The 23308-nt window shown below is 42.1% G+C and overlaps 1 protein-coding gene and 1 long non-coding RNA gene across 2 annotated transcripts in view; one reads left to right on the plus strand and one right to left on the minus strand.

Annotated features, from left to right (window-relative positions):
- LOC108633811 lies at window positions 6995-12647 on the minus strand. The gene is made up of 3 exons (XR_001917189.1): window positions 12552-12647; window positions 10263-10480; window positions 6995-9179 (listed from the first exon to the last, which is right to left on the minus strand). It is a non-coding gene; the product is annotated as an uncharacterized LOC108633811 (long non-coding RNA).
- KLHL14 (kelch like family member 14) overlaps window positions 11540-23308 on the plus strand; it is a 111512-nt gene continuing 99743 nt past the window's right edge. Inside the window, exons 1-2 of the mRNA XM_018039795.1 lie at window positions 11540-11607; window positions 11891-12874. Coding sequence (XP_017895284.1) covers window positions 11934-12874 — 941 coding nt within the window. The 5' untranslated portion in view covers window positions 11540-11607; window positions 11891-11933. The remainder of the gene's footprint in view (window positions 11608-11890; window positions 12875-23308) is intronic.

Genomic DNA, 23308 nt, shown 5'->3' on the forward strand with positions numbered 1-23308 from the left:
TAGGACACGACTGAGCAACTCCACTTTCACTTTTCACTTTCATGCAATGGAGAAGGAAATGGCAACCCATTCCACTGTTCTTGCTTGGAGACTCCCAGGGACAGGAGAGCCTGGTGGGCTGCCGTCTATGGGGTCGCATAGAGTCAGACACGACTGAAGTGACTTAGCAGCTTAGGGGGCAGAAACCTGTAAATACCACCTCAGCCAAGTGATCGAGTTTAACATCAACTAGGTGTCCTGTGAGTAACTGGGGCTTTACCTCTGTGCCTCCTCCCCAAAACCCACAACCCCAGTATTATCGCGGGAAAAATATCAGACAGCTCCCACTTGAGAAACATTCTACAAATTACTTGATGAGTATTCTGAAAAATTTTCAAGGTCATCAAAAACAAGGAAAGTGTGAGAAACAATCAGCCAAAAAGAACCTAAGGAAATATGACAGCTAAATGTAATGTGGTATCCCACATAGGATCCTGGAACACACAAAGGACATTAGGTAAAACTAAGGAAATTTGAACTAACTGTGGACTTCGTTCACATAAAACGTGATAAAACTAGACAAAATATTCTTGCAGGTGGGATTTAAGTCCCCTCAGAGAATTTAAATTAGTTCTATTGTTGAGCTCAATAAGAGGTAAAGGCAAAATGAAAAGATTGTAATTCAGATTTGTTCCTGTTGCTTACACATCAAGTCATGTCCAACTCTTTTGCAACCCCATGGACTGTAACCCGCCAGGTTCCTCTGTCCATGAGATTTCCCGAGCAAGAATACTGGAGTAGGTTGCCATTTCCTTCTCTGTGGGATCTTCTCCACCCAGGGATCCAAATCACATCTCCTACATTGCAGGCAAATTCTTTACCACTGATGTGAATCCCAATTCAGATTTATTGGGCTGTATTAGCAATGGCTGCATGTTTTTATCAGCTTTTGAGAAAACATATCCTTTAGTTAGTCAGCTTCTTTAACAAATAAGATGAAATACCCAGCAGAATTCTTTAATTATTTGTCACCTAAGCCAACAGACTCCCTAAGTTTATCCAAACTGTCAGACAGTTCTTCAACAACAAAACAATATTAATTCATAGAATTTGAACAGTTTTACTGAAATACTATGAAATGTTTTATAATAAAACAAACATAATATAATTAGAAATAGGGTTGGGTATACTAGGGTGGGATGGAGGAATCAGGAGTGTATAGAGAAAAGGGTTAGACAAAGCAATAGAGAAATACTATACTGAAAATGGAAAACTGGGGAAGTTTACACTGATATCGAGGAAGCTGAGAGCAGAATAAATATTTCAATATATAAACAGCTCATCTTTAAGGAAAACCTGGACTCAGTCAAGATAGTATGTCCTTGAAATGATACACTAATAATTAATGATTAGGCATAAAGGTATTTGATTAAGAAACTTAGGTCATTTTTCTCTATTAACTACAAAAAATTTCAGTGGGCTGGTAAATATTCCAACACAGCAATACACACCTGTGTTTTTAAGAATTAATAAGAGAAAGAAAATAAAATATTGCCACAAGTAAAAGAAAAATGAGGATGGAAAAGGTGATTAGAATAATTTGCAAATTTGCATGATAACTCTTTATGATAAAGATGCATTGTTTTGCTTATAAAGAAAGTGTTCCATGCTTTCCCTTAATGAACATTCGAAATACAACATTTCTACAGAAAAATAAATACTTGTTCATAAACTCCAACTCTTTGAAAACTTTTGATGCATACAAAAGAATTTATTTGTGAATGTACCTAATACGATTTCTGTTGATACACTCAAAATACATTCAGTTTTTGACTTGTTGTTTTCATCTGACTACTTCCACAAAGATGATTGAGTAAATGCCTCTGGTCCCAGGCCTTTGGGTAATTTTGAAGGGGTGAAGAATTTTTTCTTCTCCTATTATCTAAATCTTCATCTTATTCCACAAGTCACTAGGAACATTCCCTATTGTTCTTTGGGGACCATTCACTCTAGTTATTTCCCCTCACTACAAACCTACACAGTAATTAGATGCAGGATATGCTCTCTCCAAATATGAGAAAACTAAGACCTAGAGAAGAAAAGTGATTTGTCCAGAGTCACAGGTAATATGAAACACAGAACCTGAAATGCAATAACATCCTCTCTCATCCCAGTCACTGGCATAAAAACCTATCCCCAAAAAGGTACTTTTCAGAATCAGGAATATATTCTGCCGCCAATCATTAAATAGTGGAGGACAAAAGAACTTGGCATGCAGCAGTCCATGGGGTCGCAAAGAGATGGACACACCTTAGTGACTGAACAATTAGTGAATAGCCTTAGTTTTTTAGAATCTCGATTACTCAAAACATGTATTCATATACAATGACAAACATCCCCAAAGATAAAAGAATGATGACTTTGAAAACTACAGGTAAACAAACTGTTCCATAAAATATCTCAAATGAAAAGTCAAAAATAGTAGTTCTTTCATTAAAGCTTCTTGAATAGCATCATGAATCATTGCAATCATTGCCTTAGAAAAGTTGATCTTTTTCTACTCCTTCCACCATCCAGTATTTTGTGGAACACTAGACATAATATGCAGAAGAGAGAACGTAAAAAGGAAAAATAAAAATAAAGGAAGAAAAGAAAAGAAAAAAGTCTGTAGCTACATATGCTTATTTTTTATTAAACAAACATTCGCATGACACTATGTGTCTAAGTGAGCATTTTCACAAATATTTACAAAAAGTTAAGCATGATAAAACCCTAGAAAGTTTGTGCTACATAGATTATCCCCATTTTCAAGTTAAGAAAACTGGGCAGAGAGAGGTTATTTGCCCAAAGTGGCACACATGGAAAGAGACAGAGCTAGGTTTCAAAAGCAGGTGATTTGCTTCCAGAATCTAGGCTTAGGAAAATGGTGTTTTCCTGCCTATGTTTGCTGTACTGTGCTGTGCTTAGTCACTCAGTTATGTCCGACTCTTTTCAACCCTATGGACTGTAGCCCCCCAGGCTCCTTTGTCCATGGGGATTCTCTAGGCTAGAATACTGGAATGGGTAACCTTTCCCTTCTCCAGGGGATCTTCCCAACCCAGGGGTCAAACCCAGGTCTCCCACACTGCAGGCAGATTCTTCACCATCTGAACAACCAAGGAAGCCCAAGAATACTGGGGTGAGTAGCCCACCCCTTCTCCAGGGGATCTTCCTGACCCGGAAGTCGAAACAGGGTCTGCTGTATTGCAGGTAGATTTCTTTACTAGCTGAGATACCAGGGCAGCCCCTACCTATGTTTAGTAGTTAGATATTTTCATGCAAGTGACAACTCTCTTCAAGTATTTAGAGCAATTTGTTGAGTGATGGTTGCCACAAGTGAAGGATTTGAGAGAAGCACTCACTAAGGTCACATCAATTGCTTATCTATGTGCTGAGAAAATTGTTTATTTCACAATATTATAAAGATTTTATTAATATTTAGACAACAGATCAGTATAATCAAGAGATTGAGAGGCACCACTTCAGTTAAATGGTCAACACGCTCTTTGATTATGAAATACCTCCTTGTTCTTTCTTCTGTTACCCTGATAAATTTGAAAATTTACCTTTCATAGTCCATCGATATATTTATTGAATATCTACTATGGGCAAGATACAGAGCCATGCACCATGGGAGATTTTGTCAGGCATTAGGCTATTTCTACCCTAGAAACTAATAATCTAGCTGAGACCATAAAATATGTTTTCTTAAATTAGTAACTAAGAACACAAAGAAGTAAATAATAAATGTCAAAAGAATATTACAGATAACAGGTATTAGAAGGAAGTTAGGAGCCTGCTCCTTTCTGCTCCAGTAGTTCATCACACGTGATTATTCAATTATCACAATTGTAATTATTCACTTGATGTGAGTAATTTACCTGCCTGTCTCCTCCATTAGATCATCAGCCCCTTGAGGGCAAGGATTCTGTTTTATTCATCATTGTATCTTCAATGTTAACCACACTGTCTGGTGTATAATAAATACTTAACATATTGATAAGTGAATGAATAAATATAGGTCACAAGAGGCAGGCACTTCGTGTGTGGCCAGGGGTTGCACAGAGTCAGCTACGACCGAGTGACCAACACACCGCACAGGTTGGTTCATCTCTGGAGTCAGATTGTGGGGTCTGAATTGCAGCACTACCTTTGGAATGTTCTGTGAGCCTGAAAACTTCACTTGATTTCTCTGCAATTCATTTTTTCATTGGTAAAATTATGGTAATAGAAACTTTCTTGATCAGCTAATTTTGCTATGAAGTATATCACCCCCAAAACTAATGGCTTGAACAGCAGTTATTCATTTAGCCCAGCGTTGTGTGGGTCAGTAATTTGGGTTATGTTAGTTCTTCCGTCTTGGCTGAGTTCAGCCACACAGCTGAGCTGGGTCATCAGGTCAGCTGGGAATGGCTCCATCCACGTGGTATCTCATCAGCCATGGGCTAACCTGGGCTTTTGCACATGGCAGCTGTCAGGGTTCAGAGAGGGAGAGTTGAAATATATACAAGGTCTCTAAATGGTACAGATGAACCTATTTGCCAGGCAAGAATAGAGATGCAGATGCAGAGAAAGGACTTGTTGATATTGGGGGAAATGGAAAGGTGGGACGAACTGGGAAAGTAGCCTTGACACATACTTACTACCATGAGTAAAATAAATGGCTAGTGGAAAGTGGCCGTATCATGGGGAACTCAGCAAGGTGCTCCGTGATGACCTAGAAGGGTGGCATGGGGGCTGGTGAGAGGGAGACTCAAGAAGGATGCAACACATCTACACATACGGCTGATTCACTTTGCTGTACAGCAGAAACTAACACAGCACTGAAAAGCAATTATTCTCGTTATATATATATATATACATACAAGGCCTCTCGAGGCTCAGATTTGGAGCTGGCACAAAGTCATTCCTGGCAGATTCTATTGGTTGAAGCAAGTCACAGGTCCAGCTCGTATTCAAACGGTGGAGAAATAGACTCCACTCTTGATGGGAAGATCAGCCAAGCCACATTATTATGGGGTGTTTATACAGGGAAGGATGGAGATTGGGGCCAATCTCATAATCTACCATACTGTCCCAGGATTAGCAAGAGAATTAAGAAAATAAACATCTAAAGGATTCAGACTAGATCAGGGTCCACTATATGAGTAATCAGCTCAATGTGTGTATTTGTGCTTGGCCACTAAGTCGTGTCCGACTCTTTGCACCCCTTTGGATTCTAGCCTGCCAGGCTCCTCTATCCATGGGATTTCCCAGGCAAGAATACAGGAGTGGGTTGCCATTTCCTTCTCCAGGGGATCTTCTTGACTCAGGGATCAAACCTGCATCTCCTGCATTGGCAGGCAGATTCTTTACCACTGAGCCACAAGAGAAGCCCCTAATAAGCTCAGTAAGTATTAGCTATTATTATGCTGCTTGAGGTTGCCAAGAAAAGTTCTGCCTCAGACAGAAATCTGAGTTTAATTTTGAGAGCTAGGCAGAATTTCTGTATGTAGAGAACCAAGGGCTTCCCAGGTGGACATGGGCTCAGTCCCTGGGTCAGGAAGATCCTCTGGAGAAAGAAATGGCCACCCACTCCAATATTCTTGCCTGCAGAATCCCACGGACAGAGGAGCCTGGCGGGCTTCAGTCTATAGGGTTGCAAAGTCGGACACGACTGAAGCAACTTAGCATGCAAGGTCTCTTTTAAGGACACAACCTAAGTATGGGCACTGTGGTTGAAAGCAGGTCATGTTCAGAAAACAGCTAATAGCAGACTTCCCAGCAGTGCTTGAACTAGATTCTGGATCTCAGGATGCTGGCCAAGGAGCTGGGTTTGACCATGGGGCCATAGTAAACCACTGGCTTTTGATTACGTGCTCGTCCATAGCACTATATTTTATTGTTTATTTCAGTTTTTATTTTTCAATAAGCTTCTTGATGCTGATGGTTTTGTGACATCTCTGGCCACATCTACTGGAGATTTAAAACAAAATAATAGAAACCTACGAGTTTTGTCTGGGTTTTGCCACTCCTTGACTTTGGGGAATCAAGAGGTCCTTCCCTCCTCAGTTTTATTATAAAATGGAATAGTATCTCTACTTGTCTTCCCATGGTGGCAGTCTGAAAAGTCAGGTCACAGGAAGTAGTATTTATTAACTGAAAGATACACCAGAGAGGCCAGATTTTGGTGTTTAAATAATTGGAAGACGACTCATACATCTTAAGCAAAGAAGTCAAGAAGGAGAGAAAGTTTCAATGTGGATGTCCCTTCCTGTTAGGCAGCAAGAAGGAGAGAAAGTTTCAATGTGGATGTCCCCTCCTGTTAGGCAGAAAAACACTTCTTGATCTGCTTTGAAGAGAAACTTGAGTTCACCCAGTGAGGTAAAATGGCCCTGAGCAACAAGAACCACAGAGTCACCTGGGTCCCTGCTACCGTAAAGGCTGACCAGCCTGCTCAGAGCTGGTGGTAGCTCTCGTTAGACTGCTCAGTGCCAGCAGTCTCAGCATCTTTCCACTGTACATAGTTTAAATGCAGATTCACTGATTAATAAATTTGATAATTCTGTTGAAGTACCGAAGACTGCTTGAATTAGATGACTACATGATCATATTTAATTTTTTTTGTAAGACAATTCTGGCTCCTCTTAAGCCATGTGGAATCCATCCCGCTGAGTGCTCTTGACTAGTCACGTCCTTCCTGCCATTTTAAAAACAATAGTGGCAGAGATGCAAGCTGCTGGTAGTGCTCAGCAGGACAGATCAAACACACAGATGCAATTTCTGTACGTTGAACAGTGAAGTAGGATAAAATTCAAATACTTACAATCGCTTAGTAGCTAGCATCTGATTGCTGCAAATTGAATCTCTCATAACGGGATTTATTGTAAATAGTGTCATATCATTTGTGAGTTCTGCAATAATTTCAGCCAAAGCCAGGGCAAGATATTGGATGTGTGTAATGTACACGATAGAAACACTAGTTTACATACAGATTGTGAACGGATTTTATTATTATCAATATTCTTTTTTTAATTGCTTACAAAAAAGCCATAATTGTAATTTTTCTCTGAATTTAAAACATTCTCAAATAGTGTAACTTCAAAATCCAGAAGAAAGCAGCCTAACCATTTCAACAGCTGTTTAAGAACTGCAATCCCTAACCACCCCCTTTCCCTTCTACCCAAGTTGTTAAATAAGCATTGAAATTATAGGTAGTTAAAATTTTTGAAATGTTACTATTCTATTGTTTGGAAATGGCAGAAGTCCTAGTAATCATAATTAGTGATCAATATAGCCCACCAGTAAATATATATACATATATACAGAAATTCAAAATTAAGATACTGCAAGGTCTAGAAAACATACCTTAATTTCTAATTCCCTTATGATAAAATGGAAAGATGGCAATAATTTAAGTGATCAATACTCTTAATTTGCCTTTGGGTTTAGTCCCAAATATGTCATTGGAAGCTCATAAAAGATCAACATCAAAAGCATACCATTAAAAATTATACTTTTAGTGTCTGAGAGTTGGGTGACACTTCACACACTTGATAACTTTAACTGCTAATGAAACAGAACCCCCAAAAGGCACTATATTACAGTTACACAGTCTTCCTATTCAAGATCTACTATATAAGAGAAATTAAAAAAAAATAGTAAGGCCAGAAGATTTGGATAATCTGTTCTTTCCTTTCCCTGCTCTAATAAAAAAAATCCTTTTCTATTATCTTATCATGTATTTGGGCTTTTTTATTGTAAATATGACTATGAGAACACAGCATCTCAGCAAGATTGAAAAAAGTAGTCTTGCTCTCAAATAACCTAGGCTATTGATAAAGAAAGACCCTTGTGAGGGATAAGCGCTTGGGTTGGATCCTGCCTAGTCTATTTAAGAGTAAATATCCCATGTGCATATTAATGTTGATCATTGTAAGTGGGAAACTCCTGATTTCTGAACCAAAGAATTTTCAGGTTTTCCCCTCCCTTAAGCAGGTGTCTTTCATCTTTTACCAATCAAAGGGGAAGGTTAAAAGGCAGGATTTTGGTGGTACCCTGATGTGTATTTTAATATGTTTACTAATCAGAGCACATATCAGTTAGAATGAATCATGTTCATATATTTAATAGCCAGCAAAACTCAATTTAACTGAGATCCAGCTTTCTTCCATGTTCATTTTCTTCAAGGGCATACCTACCTTCCTTTTCCTGCTTCTTTTTTTTCCCCTTTCTTTCTTGGACACCTCCAGCCCCCATTGACAACCAAAATGCAGGGCTATAAATGTAAGGGCGCAATACATCATGAGATAAGTCTAAGAGAACACGTCCTCTACCAAAACGCACATGAATCTCTGGTACAGCTAAAATTCCAGAGTCATGCTGGGGTTCATTTTGCATGCTAAGCAGGGTCAAAAATGTGAGCTCTCTGTGATCGACCTTATATATCAGACGAGCTCCAAAGTTTAAAGGTTACATTTGTGAAATTGCAGCTGGCTCTCCTAGCACTTGATTCCAGCTCCTGCAAATCAAAGACTCCTAATTGAAAGGCAAATCTGACAATAGGATAATTTTCCAATTAAAAAAATTAAGTGACTTTTGAACCCTTCCTGCTGAAGAGCTGACAGAGAAGTTCCGAGATGGTTGTATAACCCGACAAAATGATGGAGAAAATATGTTTTCCAACAAGATCATAAAGCTTCAATAATGCAGGGAAGCAAATGTAAAGCGAAGAGCTGTCCTCTATTCTGTCTACTTCCCCCCACCCCCGCTGTACACTCAGCCACTCAGTTCTTAGGCAAGGACTCCTGACTTCCAAGTCAGACCCAAACCCCAAACACCAAGATACTATAAAGTGGCATCTTGGCAGACTTTGAGATCAGACGGTTTCTGCATTTCCCAGTGTAGGGGGGTGGGGGGGGGGCAGAATGAAAGGGAAAAGCAGGAATGTAGAGAAATCTGGAAACAACAGCACATCTACAGACACAAAAAGTTTGCATATTGCACAGAGTGCTTGAAGATCATAAATCTATGCATGAGAAAGATGTAGTGGAAATTTTGGGGGGGATTAGAGTTTATTTTTGTCATCTCTGTGAGACAGCTACTCATTCATCCAGATCACAGCTAAGAAAAAAGCTGGTCACAGAAATTAGCAGTTTCAGCTCAGCAGCGAAGTCGCCAGCCTGTGAAGGCAGAGAGAAATTGACTAATTAGCAATGCGCACTAAAACTTGACGGTTCTTTATAGAGAGAGAGAAGAGAGAGGGAGAGAGAGGGAGCCGGAGGGAGGGGGGCTCGCTTTTTCCCCTTCTTTCTTCCAAAGATGTTTGAAATCGCAGTCATTTACGCTCGACAATTTTTACAATAGCCTTGAGCCATAATTTTGCGAGTCTCTCCAGCATCCATCCCCCTGTATGGTCTCTCTCTACTGGCCAAGCACGACCGTTTCTCTCCCCAACCGTGGATTTCCTATTACTCTCGTTACGACTCACTGAGCCCCAGGCCCAAGGATAATGATGTGTTGTTTCTTGGTAGCATAATTTGTCACACGTACATTTTTTCTTCTTCTTCTCTTGCAGAAAGCTCTGCTCCCTCTCTCACTCTCCCTCTCTCTCTCCCTCTCTCTCTCCCTCTCTTTCTCTCTTTTCTCCCTCTCCTACATTTTCTTGCTGTTGCTAATTCATGGTGATCAAATGATGTACGACAAAATAAATTGTAAAGAGTGACTGCCTGGAGTTGGGAACCAGAAGGTGTTTCCCACCCCCCTCCCAAGGAGAGAGCAAACCTTTAAAAAGGAAGGACAATTGATTTTTGGGGGGGAGCTTAAGTGAGCCTTGACTTTGCAGCTGGTTGAAAGCAGGTAAGTTTCTGGCCTTGTGTCTGCCTTGTGTGTATTTTGTTCTGTCTTTTGGGTTGTTGGAGAGGGGGAGGGCCGGGGAGGGAGTCTTTCAGAGGGGTGGGGGGGATGGCTGTGTGGCAAACGCTCATAAAGAATAAAACTCCAATTGCAAGAAATAAGCAGATGAGGGGGAAAGGCAAACGAGGAGAGCAAGAAGGAAGGGGAACAGGAAAAGATGTGGCGGTGGGGGTTGGGGGGGAGACAACGAAGCGGGGAGAGCGAGAGGGAGGTATGACCGGGTCCACTTCAAGGGAGAGACTCTGGGAGGTGTTTTGGAGAGCCTGCGCTTTGGGGGGTGGGGGGGGGCGCATCTTTGGTGGGGGGCGGGTGCTTCTGGGGGAGGGAGCTCGCGGGAGGTTAGGGTCCACCTGGAACGGGATGATAAAGTGAGTGGAGAGAAGCCCAGTCCGGTGGAAATAGGAAGCCGGCGATCCAGGACTGGCGCCAGGCAGGGCAGAGTGAGCCGCAGTGGAAGGGGCCGGTCCGGCGGGATCCCTCGGAGCCGGGCGGCGGCGGCGGCGGCGGCGGCGGGTCTCCCGGGCGCGCAGGCGGGATGTGGGCAGAGAGGGCCCCTTTCTGCTCAGCCCTAGAAGGTGCAATTAGAGGTTAAGGACCCGGCGTATCGACTTCGCCTCGCCTCCCCCACCTCCTGCCCTCCTCCGCCGAGATGCGGGCGGCTCAGACTTTTTACAGAAGTAGTTCCAGGGCCGGGTTGGGGGGGGGGTGGGGAGTGGGGGTGCTCGAGTGGGGGGCCGCCGGGGGCTGCACCCAGGGACTCAAAAGGAAGCGGCGGCTTCGGGCGGCGATGCTGGGTGGGAGGCAGAGACCCCGCCCCCCCACCATCGGACAGCCCCCACCCCTCCCCCAACACCTGCCGGTACACTTGAACTTCTCATAGTTCCAGGAGTTAAAGCCACTGCGCCTCGTGCCCTGGAGGGAGAACCGTCCACGCGAATCCCACCAGGCCTGCGGGCTCTGGCCCTTAATCCATCCCAGTGGTCCCACTTCCTCCCTCCTCATCTTCCTCGGGGCCGCCCAGCCGGAGAAGGGGAGACACACGCCCGAACTTGCGCGCTTAAAAATGCGAGGAGGGTGGGGGGATCTCGGGGGTTGGGGGCTGGAGGGATTCTCCTGCCAGGTTTAAAGGCGTCTCTGAAAAATTAGCAAAACTGAGTGGTGACGGGGAAAGCCAACAGTTTGCGAAAGCAGAGAAGCAGGCAGGGCCGGGGTGAGGGAAATGAGCTAGAATTGATAAGGACAGCTCCCGCCTCTGCCGAGTCCACTGAGCTGGTCCTCACCGCGCTCCGCTGCACTTTCCCGGGAGAAGAAAGGGCTTTATCTGCTCCCGCAGACTATTAGCCCGGGAGTTTCTCGGGGCAGCGCGGATAATCGAAGGGGTTCCCAGCGTTTGGAGGGCTAAGGATCGCCCCCGTTCCCGCACGCTTGTCGGGCCCCCTTGCCCACCCACCCACCCCCAAAATTGGACCAACTGCGAAACGCAAAGCTGCGGGCGCCGAGGTGACCTGGAAGCTCCGTCGACGGTCGCCTCTGCGCTCTTGGGGGTCCCCCGGGCTCCCCACGCCCCGGCCTCTTCCCGCCCCGGCCCGGCATGGACACGAGCCCACGAGGTGTCTCGGCCTCAGCCGCCACTTTGCCGTCGCTGCAGCCATCGCTGTCGCCGCCGAGAGCCGAGCCCGGGTGGTTTTAGGAAAAGTGAGGGACCAAGTGTGGGGGTCGCGGAGAGAGGAGTAGCGGGGAGCGGAGAGGGCGCCCGGACCCCCAGAGAGGGCCCCGGGGGGCGGAGGGGGGGTGCTCACGGATCCAGCACCTTCAGACCTGCCTCCTAGGGTCGGGTCCGTCCGGAGACCTGAGCTGAGCACTGACGGTGGTTCTTCGCCCTCCCCTCCCCTCCATACCCTGCCCCACCCCGACCACACCCCACCCCCCCACCACCACCCTGCTCACCTCCCTCCCATCCCCCACCCCTGTCTGCCAGGTCGGAGGCGGGTTTAAAGCCAGGTGCGCCGAGGCAGCTCGCCATGTCCAGATCCGGGGACCGGACCTCCACCTTCGACCCCAGCCACAGCGACAACCTGCTGCACGGCCTCAACCTGCTGTGGAGGAAGCAGCTGTTTTGCGACGTGACCCTGACGGCCCAGGGCCAGCAGTTCCACTGCCACAAGGCCGTGCTGGCCTCCTGCTCGCAGTACTTCCGATCGCTCTTCTCCAGTCACCCCCCTCTCGGGGGAGGGGTCGGCAGCCAGGACGGCCTGGGGGCCCCCAAGGACCCACCGCAGCAGCCGCCGCAGCAGCAGCCGCCGCCGCCGCCAGCGCAGGAGGAGCCCGGCACTCCATCCTCCTCCCCCGACGACAAGCTGCTGACCAGTCCCCGGGCCATCAACAACCTGGTGCTCCAGGGCTGCTCGTCCATCGGGCTGCGCCTGGTGCTGGAGTACCTCTACACGGCCAACGTGACCCTCTCCCTGGACACGGTGGAAGAGGTGCTGTCGGTCAGCAAGATTTTGCACATCCCCCAGGTCACCAAGCTCTGTGTGCAGTTCCTCAACGACCAGATCTCGGTGCAGAACTACAAGCAGGTGTGCAAGATCGCCGCGCTGCACGGCCTGGAGGAGACCAAGAAGCTGGCCAACAAGTACCTGGTGGAGGATGTGCTGCTGCTCAACTTCGAGGAGATGCGCGCCCTGCTGGATTCGCTGCCGCCCCCCGTGGAGTCGGAGCTGGCGCTCTTCCAGATGTCCGTGCTCTGGCTGGAGCACGACCGCGAGACCCGCATGCAGTATGCGCCCGACCTCATGAAGCGCCTCCGCTTCGCGCTCATCCCGGCCCCCGAGCTGGTGGAGCGGGTCCAGTCGGTGGATTTCATGCGCACCGACCCGGTCTGCCAGAAGCTGCTGCTGGACGCCATGAACTACCACCTGATGCCCTTCAGGCAGCACTGCAGGCAGAGCCTGGCCAGCAGGTATGAGACAACAAAGGTGGTGGGGGCGGGTGGGGGGGAGCCCGAGAGGCCGGAGGGAGGCGAGAGGGCAGAGGAGGGGGAGAGGGGTGTGCTGAACAGGAGGTTCCTGCAGGCTGAAAACAACCGAAAACAAACAATTCAGACGGGGGGGCGGGGGGAGGGAGTTGATTTCAGAGTCCCTGAAAGGTCAACGGGAAACTGGCCTCAGTGCATCCCCGACTGCCAGAAAGTCCACATTCTCAGTATCCGCAGAGAGGAAAATGGGCTCCTGGGATGAAATTGACAGGCTAGGTGGGACCAAAGGTCCGGGCCATTGGAAATACAGCTTGGGAAATCTTCCTACCCAGTCCTCCCTCTACCTCTCAAAATAGGCTTGGCTTAAGGAAAAGGATCCTGTGATGAGCAGTACCCCCGCCCACTCCACCCCTTCCCTGCTTCGGGCGAGCAGAAGTGCCAGGGGATAACTCCAGAAGACAAGCTTTTCACTCATTCCTACAACTCAAGTTATTTTTTTGTTTGTTTGGGGTTTGCCCCCGTTGGAGGTTAGAGTTCTAAAAGGCTTTGTCTTTTAGGGTTGCTCTTGGAAATACTGGCATCACCCAGACAAACTTTTCTGTCTTGTGAAAAAAAAACAAAAACAAAAAAACACCTTATCCTTTTCACTTTTAAAGGAGAGCCAAGCAAGAGATTTCAGGGAGGGAGAGTGAATCCTGCCTAGTAGCTCCCATGTCAAAGGGGAGCACAGTTGAAAACTGAGAAGAGGAGTAGTTAATCTAGCTGCAGTTAGGTCTGTGCGCCTGCTCTGAAGTCACAAAGGAGTTGGAGAATTGTTGCTGTTGTTGCTATTTGGAATATGTCCCATGTGTGTATTGAAAGTGGGATTTCCTGTCCAAGGGGAGAGAGAAAAACAATGCCTTTTTAAAATGCTGCTGAGATTTAAAAAAAAAAAAAAAAAAGACTGTAAGAATTGACAATCCTGTTTTATTGGCTCCAATTTTAAAACCCTTTTTAATGAGCCCTCGCAGAGGGTTGCTTTCTCTTTTTAGAAAAGAAGCAGTGTCTTCTCAGTTTCTAGGATAGAACTGAGATGTTAGGATAAAACATCATGAGTCCAGATGCCAAGTACCCCAGTCTCATCCACTAAGTGCTGTGTTAGAAAGTACACGGTTTAAGAATCCATCATGGCCTTTTCCCACTCCGAAGGATGTCTGGAAGATGGGGTCCACTTTCTGCACCCTTATGGAATTAAAGGTTTATTTTTTCCATCATGATGTGTCTACCAGACCTGGGTAACTGAAGTTTAGGAAACTGAAAGATATACTCTACTGTTGTTTAGGGAGCAATGGTGATCATGTGAGGCCCACGGGAGGCATGGGAAATCTTGAACTTAGAAATCTTGTAAATTGATTTTTCTAATATTGGTAAGAAATAAATTAATAACCTGTAGTGTCAGAAAATAACACAAGAAAGACAATAACACAAGCAAGAATCCAAACTCTTGTGCTTGAATAGTGAATACAGAAGTCCAAATGACAACTAGGACTTGAAATGTATTTTTATTTTGTAAGAGTTCCCATTTGTCTAAAGATCAAGTTGGTAAATTTAATGTGATAGGCAAATGTCACCACACCAAGGAACATTGGTGATCAATATTCTGTTATTTTAACTTTTTTGACTTTTAAACAACTTACAGGTATACTTAATTTAGCATATATCTTACATATTCAGTTATAGTCCTGAACACACATGTATTCATATGTTTTAAAATTGTACTATCTAGTATAAATTCAGAAACCCAGAAGGAAAATAAAATTAAGATTTAACTTGTCCTAAGCGTAACTGGGGGGAATGAGAATTATACATTTGACCCAATAAATAAGCCTAAAGTCCTCAATGCACATTTACCTGATAAATACGTCCTAGGTTTCAGTGTTAGAAGAACTGACTTTCAAAATGAAAAATCCATTTCTCACCTTAGTCTGGATTCAGCATGCCAGCTGGGGCCTTCTGGCTGTCGTGGTGGATGGCTGACATACCAGGCTGCCTGGCTTCGTGACCACACAGTCCAGCTTCACTGGGCCATATCATTTGAAGGATATGTAGTGCCGTCTGACCACTGAATGCTTACAAGTGTCATGGATGCTGCAAGAATCTGATACTTCCGCAACAGGAAGGAGACTGTATTTTCCTTAAAAAGCAGATCTGGAAAACAGTTCATGTGAACCTATTGTTGATCTCAAAGTAATATAATTTTAGACTTTGTTCCATTATCAGTAACTGTAGCATTTTAATTTGGGGGACTAATTACATTATTCTAATTTTAATTCACAGAAAGAATGCAAGAATAATCACCAAGACCTTAGCTTTAATGTAGACAAAAATGCTGTAAGTTGCAACCAATAGTATGATATCAGCCCATTTATTATAGTGTCAGCAGAATATAAAAATGTTCTCTCAGCTTTACATGTAGTTTAACAGAGGGATAAATGTGTTAAATAATTATTTTTGAAATTGCATCAGTTTTATTGAAGGCAATTGGATGGAAGGGCATTGTATTTATTACTTTTTATCCACCTTTAGTTTCTGAAGTCTTAAGTATGAAAGAGCTCCTTGAATTCAGAGAAGGAGTTGAAAAATTAAAACTGGCCAATCTATTGGAATAAGTTCAAAATTCAAGCAAATAGAATAACTTCAAAGGAATTTACTTAAGAGTACATGTCTTCTATAGAATGTAGGAATATTAATATAATAATTATATATATTTTAAAATTTTTAAATTATTGAGTAATTTGGAATTTTTTAAGTCTAAAAAATAAAGCAAGCCAAGCATAGAGACTTTATAAATATGCAAATTAATTTAATTTTGTCTTAGTTGTTAGTTTTTCTTATTATGCCATTTATACTCAGATTCTATTTTATTTTAGCGAACTGAGCACTGAGGATATTACAAAATAAGAGACATTATCTTATATTCAAATATACACATAACTAATTTAAGATCACAGGACATGATTGGACAAAAATTAAAATATTTTGAAATCTTATTCCTTAGTTATTTTTATTTCGCTTTATCACAAGAAATGGAACACAGAAGTTTTTGGAAAAGTTTCTAGAATAGCTATTATTAAAGGCTTCTAAAGCACAAAGATTTAATAAAGTGGCATGACTTGCAACATTTAGTGCATTAAAAAGTAAATATTGAAAACTTAGAGTGCAAGTTCAGTGCAAGAAACCCCCAAAAGTTTTTTATTTGTATTTTTAAAGTTGTTATGCATAATTTAGTAATTGGCCCAAGTAAATCAAAGTGGACTGGACCTCTTACATTTTCATTGCACCTTCCACAGTGTAACAGTTAAATAAACATTTACTGAAAGTTGAAGGAATGGAGATTATAAAATAAGAAAGCCTCAGTATTACGTTTTCCCAATATGTTCTTTAATCTTGATTCCTGTTGCACATAGCAAAAATTCATTGAACCTCCTCCAGGAAAACACCTGTAACAGAAAAGCATTTGTAAAAATAATTATATTTTTGAATATTTAATTATAAGCTATTGCAGTCCCATATACAGTCCTGTATTGAAGTATAGTTTTCAAGAGATTATATTTTATAGAAGATAAAAGGTTACTTTATAAAGAATTCACTTTCTTCAGTCTTTTTAAAGATTTCACATAAATTGATATAAAAATCTATTTAAACATCAGGAGTACTAATTATCTATTTGTTAAAATGACTTGCAATGATTAAAAAGCCATTAGAATTCCTTAAGGCATAGTTTTGACTCCTGGTTTTGGTGCTTAGAAAGTGTTTGTTTAAATGTAGGATAATATTTTCCATCGGTTCCCTTTCTAAGACCTGAATAAAACCTCAACAAAGCAGACTAATCTTGTATCCATGAATCCTTTAAATCATTGCTTCCCTTTATGTCCATTTGGTACCCTCAGATAAGAACTTGCTAGGTAGTTAGAGTTTCATATCAGAAGTCACTCAGCCATTCAGAATACAATTTGTTTATTATCTCAAACAGGACCATTGATTACAGAATTATGTCACAGGTGTGGGAGACAAATAGTTATATCCTACAATCAAAAGGCAGTTAGAGTAGATATTAGTGCATTGCACTGGCTCAGAGTACTTACTGACCACAATGGACATGTTCAAATTTCAACTCACCTTTGTCTTTTTCCCCATTTTGAACACATTGGGCTCGCTCATTACCTTAGCTAATTTCTAAGTTATCACAACTTTCTACCTTAAAAATTCAGTGAAAAATATGTTACAGTAGTTACTTCATACCAGATGATGTTCTAAGCATTTTACAAACACAAACTTATTTAATGCTCATAATAGCCCTAAGGGATGGATACCATCATTTGCCTCATTTTATAAATGGGAAAACTGGTGCACAGGGCAGCTAAGCATTTTGCCCACGGCGGCACAGCTAGTAAGTGGTTAGAGCCAAAGTCTGAGCCAAGCACGGTGGCTCTTGAGCCTGTGTTCTCATCGATGGTGTTTCTACTTATTACTGTGAGCCTCTCTATCCTAGCATATAATCTGCTGATTGGCCTTAGGGCTATATGTAAAGTTAAAACTTCTCTTATGGAAAGACATTTGTGAGGGTTAAATTTTATTTTATTTTTTAACTTCCTATTTTACGTTGGAGTACAGTTGATTTACAATGTTGTGTTAGTTTCAGATGCATGACAAAGTGATTCAGTTATACGTATACACGTATCTCTTCTTTTTCGAGTTCTTTTTTCAGTTAGGTTGTTCCAGAATATTGAGCAGAGTTCCTTGTGCTATATAGTAAGGGTTAAATTTTAATGTATCTGATTTTAAAAGAAGTTAAGGAGGGGTATTACTCTGGACTAGAGGTCAGCTTTTTTTTTTTTCTGTTAAAGATCAAATAGTAATTATACTTGGCTTCAGGGTCATATTAATTCTGTTGCAACTACGTCACTCTTCCTTGGTAGCACAGAAATAGCCATGGTAACACAAAAATGGTACATAAATGAACAAGCATGGCTGTGTTACAATAAAACATTTGTGAGCATCAACATTTCATGTGATTTTCGCATGTTATGAAATATTTTTCTTCTTTTGATTCTTTTCAACCCCTTGAAAATGTAACAACCATTCTAGGGGTGGCATGGGGGACTATATAAAAACAAGAGGCAAGCTGGGTTTGCTCTGTGAGTCATAGTTTGTCAAAACCCATTTTAGGCACTTGGGCTACATCAGTGAACAGAAGACACAACACTTTACCCTTATTCTAGTAGAGAGAATCCCACTGGTCTTCTTGCTTCTGTTTGGAAAGAGTTCACATCTAAATAATTCTACCCTGCCAAGTTAAAATTTCAACTTTCCGTAGTAAGACTTAAGAATTTAAACAGTGATCCCAGGAAGGTAAATGGTGATTAATTAAAACAGTGAATGAGCTGCTCGTTTTCACAAACATACTGGATATAGACCCCACTAACATAAACTGGTCATTGATATGGTATTTTAATGATTTCCAATAGGAAATTAGAGGAGCCAGGTACATTTAACGCACTGCTTTCTGAGATTGACATGCACATATTGAATAAACTAATCTAGGCATATAAATGAACACGTGAACAATTACTTTTCTAAATGCCAACCTGTATCTCCAGCTACTGTGATCAAAGGGCACTGCTGTCAGGCCTTCTGATTTCTAAGTGAATCAGCTGGATTGTATATGTCTATAGAACCTCTTTGCCTTCTCCAAGGTGGGTAACCCCTAGCAGAGCATGTGTCCTGATGTAGGTTTGGCTTATGTGTTTATCTCCCAACTAGATCAAGTACCTAGCCTTGACCCCAAAATATGAGTTCAATATGAATTGCTATTGGTCGTAAATATAGTTGTCATAGACACTTAGGATTTGTTTCAGTTTCATATGAATTGACAAAGCCAACAGAAGATAAAAGTGGAGATGATTTTAAAGATGCTTACACACACACACCTGCACACAACTGCTGTTTATCAATGATAATGGTACCTATCACTAGTTGAGCACTGACTAGTTGAGCATGAGTGTGCTTAATATATTACTTACATTCTTTCTAGTCCTTTCAGTCTTTTAAAACGTTAGAGAATTGAGGCTCAGAGAAAATAAATAAGTTGTCCAATTATCTGAATAATGGTGAGTTGAAGCAGTTGTCATCCTTTGAAGTATAGCCTCTTGTTATGAGAGAATATTGTAAATATGACTTCTAGGAAAAGCAAATTCCAATCGACACCTCCACATCTTTGTTTTACCACAGCACAGTAGTGATTAAAACTGCCAATTTTCTAACTCATCTTCAAACCACCAAGTGAGAGGAAGAGAGTGGAAAGCTCAGATTCTTTCCTACTGGTCTACATACTCAATTGACTAGTTCTGAGACTAAGGGGCTAAATAATGAGTTTGCTGAGATTTAGTGCTATGATTATTGACTCTAAAAGTAAGGTGAGCTGATATATTTCAAATAAATTGATAAAAGTGATTTCCCTGGGGGTCCAATAGTTAAAAGTTCGCCTTCCAAGGCAGGGGATGCAGGTTCGATCCCTGGTCAGGATGCTAAGATCCCACATGCCTCATGGCCAAGAAACCAAACCATAAAAAAGCAGAAGTAATATTGTAACAAATTGAATAAAGACTTTAAAATTATCCACATCCAAAAAAATCTTTAAAAAAAAAAAAGAACTTTACAGTTTAACTATGAAAACTAATTGTGAAAATAAAACAAACCAAAACAAAGCCTTGAAGCCTGAATTGGAACCAAGAGATTTTCCTTCTCTGTGTGCACTGGAGTCCTGGAGAACTATCAGCTTTGTTTCTGTGAAAACAATAGAAAGCTCATATAATAATATTTACAGTTGATAAATACAACAGGTAGAAGCCAGAATTATAAAAATGCCTGTATGTTTCATTAACAGAAAATAACATTATGCTAATTGAGATTTTATTCTGTTTACATTTTGTTTCAAGTAAATCAATTATCCTTCAATAAAAATATAAATTAATTAAAAACAAAAAAAATCCTTGAAAATTTAAAAAAGAATCATCTTAAGAATTGCTACACCGTAGTGTTTGTGCCTTCTTTCATTCATTTAGAATTCCAGAAAATATATTCAGTGCTGTGTCCTTTCCATTAACATCCAAGATAACTCATGATGCGTGGATTACTAATGATGATTTCTCTTAAAAAAACAAAAAAAACAAACAAGCACTATTTTGATATGGACAGGAGAGTAGGTTAACCAGGGGAAGGACTTTCAATTGTAGCATATAGTAAATATGTCTATTTTGCTGTAAATATCAAAAGGGCTCATTTATTCACAAATGTGAATGACAATCATGTTAGAACTATTTGCAACATTAGAAGTAAAGCAGAAAGGTACTAGAAAAAACCTACAGTAGTTGGGGAATGAAAATAGCAAATATTTGTGATAGAAAGAAAATAAATCATAGGAAAGTAAAAAAAAAGAAAATAAATCATAAGAAAGTAAAAAAAAAAACAGCAGTAACAAAAGTACACGGAAATATAGTAAATCAAAGAAAGTATTAAATAAACCATCTAAAAAAGAAACAAAAAGGAAACGAGTAGTAAGGGAGGATAAGCAAGAAAATTCTCAAGTTTGGAGAGTAGACACACTCAATATTTGTTGGACTCATAAGCACAAATTAAGAAGCATTCTACATAGTGAACATATAATTTACAGAGTTACACTGTTCCACTAAAAGGGAAAATAACCTCATTCCTCGAAAGAAAAAAAAATCAGCAAGAAGAAAATGGTCAGCCATGGAATCTTCACTCCTATAACCTGATCCAGTTCAATAATTATATATTTGTAATCTAGCTGAAATGTTTATAAATAACTGTTTGTTCTATGCTAGATAATGTAGTAGTTTCAGAAGTGTGGGTTTCAAGGTTATGCCAACAGGAGGAGAAGAAAGTCTGACTGTGCTCTTCGTGAATCTTAATTCCCAGTATAATTGGTGCCGGCAGCAGACTTGAGAAACAGGGGCACTTCCATGACCTTGGGTAGCTTCTCTAAACTAGGCCAATGACCATGCCAGCCCCACGGTGGGAATTTGGGGTGATGGATCGAATTGACTGCTAACAAGAACCTCTGTTGTGGAATAGCCCCCAAACTTGTGTCAAACAGGTATAACACACCAAAGTCGGCAATGCTCTGAGATATAGGGTGAAGAACATGGACACAGTCATGACTTCATGTAGTTTGCATATAAGAAAAAAGAGTAAATCATGATACAAGTTAATCACACTGATAATACACGCTATCGATTAGAAAAGTGCTATGTTCTGAGAGCTGGTATAACAAGGTGCTGTAACCTTGTCACAGCTGGCAAAGAATTCTTCCTCCACAGAAGTTTAAGATGAACCTATTTCCAGAGTAGGAATAGAGACGCCGATGTAGAGAGTGGACATGGGGGCGCAGGGAGGGAAGGGGAGGCTAGGACGAGTCGGGAGAGTAGCATTGACATATACGCTCTACCATGTGTGAAATGGAGAAGGAAATGGCAGCCCACTCCAGTATTCTTGCCTGCGAAATCCCATGGACAGCGGAGCCTGGCGGGCTACCGTCCACGAGTTCACAAGGGTTGGACACGACTGAGCAACTATACCACTACCACCGCACGTACAAAATAGCCAGCTAGTGGGAAGCTGCTGTCTAACACAGAGAGCTCGGTGCTCTGTGATGACCTCGGGGCGGGGGTGGGAGATCAGAAAGGGGGGGATATATGTAGGCATATAGCTGATGCACTTCATTGTACAGTTGAAACAACACAATATTGTAAAGAAATTACATTCCAAAAAAAAAAAAAAAGAAAGAAAGAAAGATGAGCTTTGAGAATTGAGATGTCCAGGGTAATGGGTCTGGGGGAAGGCAGGATCTGGAAGCGGGGAGTTGCAAGCTGAGAGGATACTAGGCAGCAAAGAGTTTGGTACCTTCCAGGAGCTGGAAAAACGAGTGAGTGGCTAGAGACTATGGAAGAAGTATTGTCAAGATTATAGAGGAAGTTGTCAGCCCTGCTAAGGATTAACCACTACGTGGATGAGTCCCATATGGAAAAATCAGCAGGCTTTTATGCTTGAACTGACTAAATGAACAGCACTATACTGGAAACACTGCCACCTTTGAATTCATAAACCTAAGTGTGTACCTTCGCTCCACTTTAGCTGAGTAAAATGGGTTAAGAATTATATAGTTCAACTTCCCAGGGTTTTCGTAAGGATCAGCTGAGAACATGGGGGAAAAAAAAAAAAAACTTATGAACAGAAAGTGCTATTTGTAATTGATTTTTAATTTTAAAAGATACACTAAGCAGATTTACTTGAATACATTTTTGCCCATCAAGAACACTCTTGAACGGATTTGTGATTTCACTGATAGCACTGAAATAGGCTTGTAAGGTCCTAAGAGTGAAGTTGGAGGGATCCAAAGGTGAACACAAGGGCATCAGAAAAAAATGGGGAAATCAGAATTTCTGATTGCTCCCAGCAATTTATGTTTAATTCCTCAAAGGGAAACTGATAGCCTTTTTAGATACTACAAGAGTCTCCTAGTCTTCCTTTCACAGAGGAGAGGCCCTCTTCTTTTTAATCTTATGTGTTCGATGTAAAGCTTGGTTTTCTGCGGCTCGCAGGGCCTCTGGTGTCCCTGGCTGGCTCTCTTCTCCCAGGGCGCCTGCCAGTGGGCTGGTGGGTTGCACCTGCGCAGGGACCCGGGCTTCCTCCGAGCTCAGCTGGGCCACCGTATGGAGACTGGCTCACTGGAGGCTGCAGGGAAGTGAACTGAAGAATTACAGTCGGTTTCACTTCTCTGCATTATGTGCCTTCAAGTGCCTCTGAAGACAGGAGAGGCGAGTGAAATGGAGAGGAGAAGGAAGAGAGAAAGAGCCAGGTTAGAGAAGAAAAGAGTCCTTGAAAATGTAGGGGCATTGTTGAAAAATGCAGATGGTTGGATGCGTGTGGATGTCTTGTGTGCGTAGACCCCTGACACAGTGTGCACCGTGGGCTGCCAACTTGAAATTTTCTGTACAGTGGCTCCTGAGAGGTGTTTTTGTTTTTGTTTTTTTTTAATCAGCTAAAGGTCTTGTGTATAGGTTTGGGGCAGGGACAAAGATTCGGAGTCTGGCACTGAGTGAAGAATTATTGGGTTGGGAGTGTGCCTTTTTCACCAAAAAGAAAGTAGTCATATTTGTAACTCCTGCTTAGAACAAAACTGTGGATACTGACTGGCCCTGATTTTTCACACCCCTCAGAACCAGCATCCCTGGAACATCCTGAGTAAATGGAAAGGATTAGGAGAGGGAATGGAAAATGTTTGAGTCAGAGAGGGAAACTTAGAAGAAAGAACTTTAATGCTTTAAGATGCACACCAGGACCTCAGCACTTTCTACC

The sequence above is a fragment of the Capra hircus genome, chromosome 24 (genome assembly GCF_001704415.2).
Source record: "Capra hircus breed San Clemente chromosome 24, ASM170441v1, whole genome shotgun sequence".
Lineage (NCBI taxonomy): Eukaryota > Metazoa > Chordata > Mammalia > Artiodactyla > Bovidae > Capra > Capra hircus.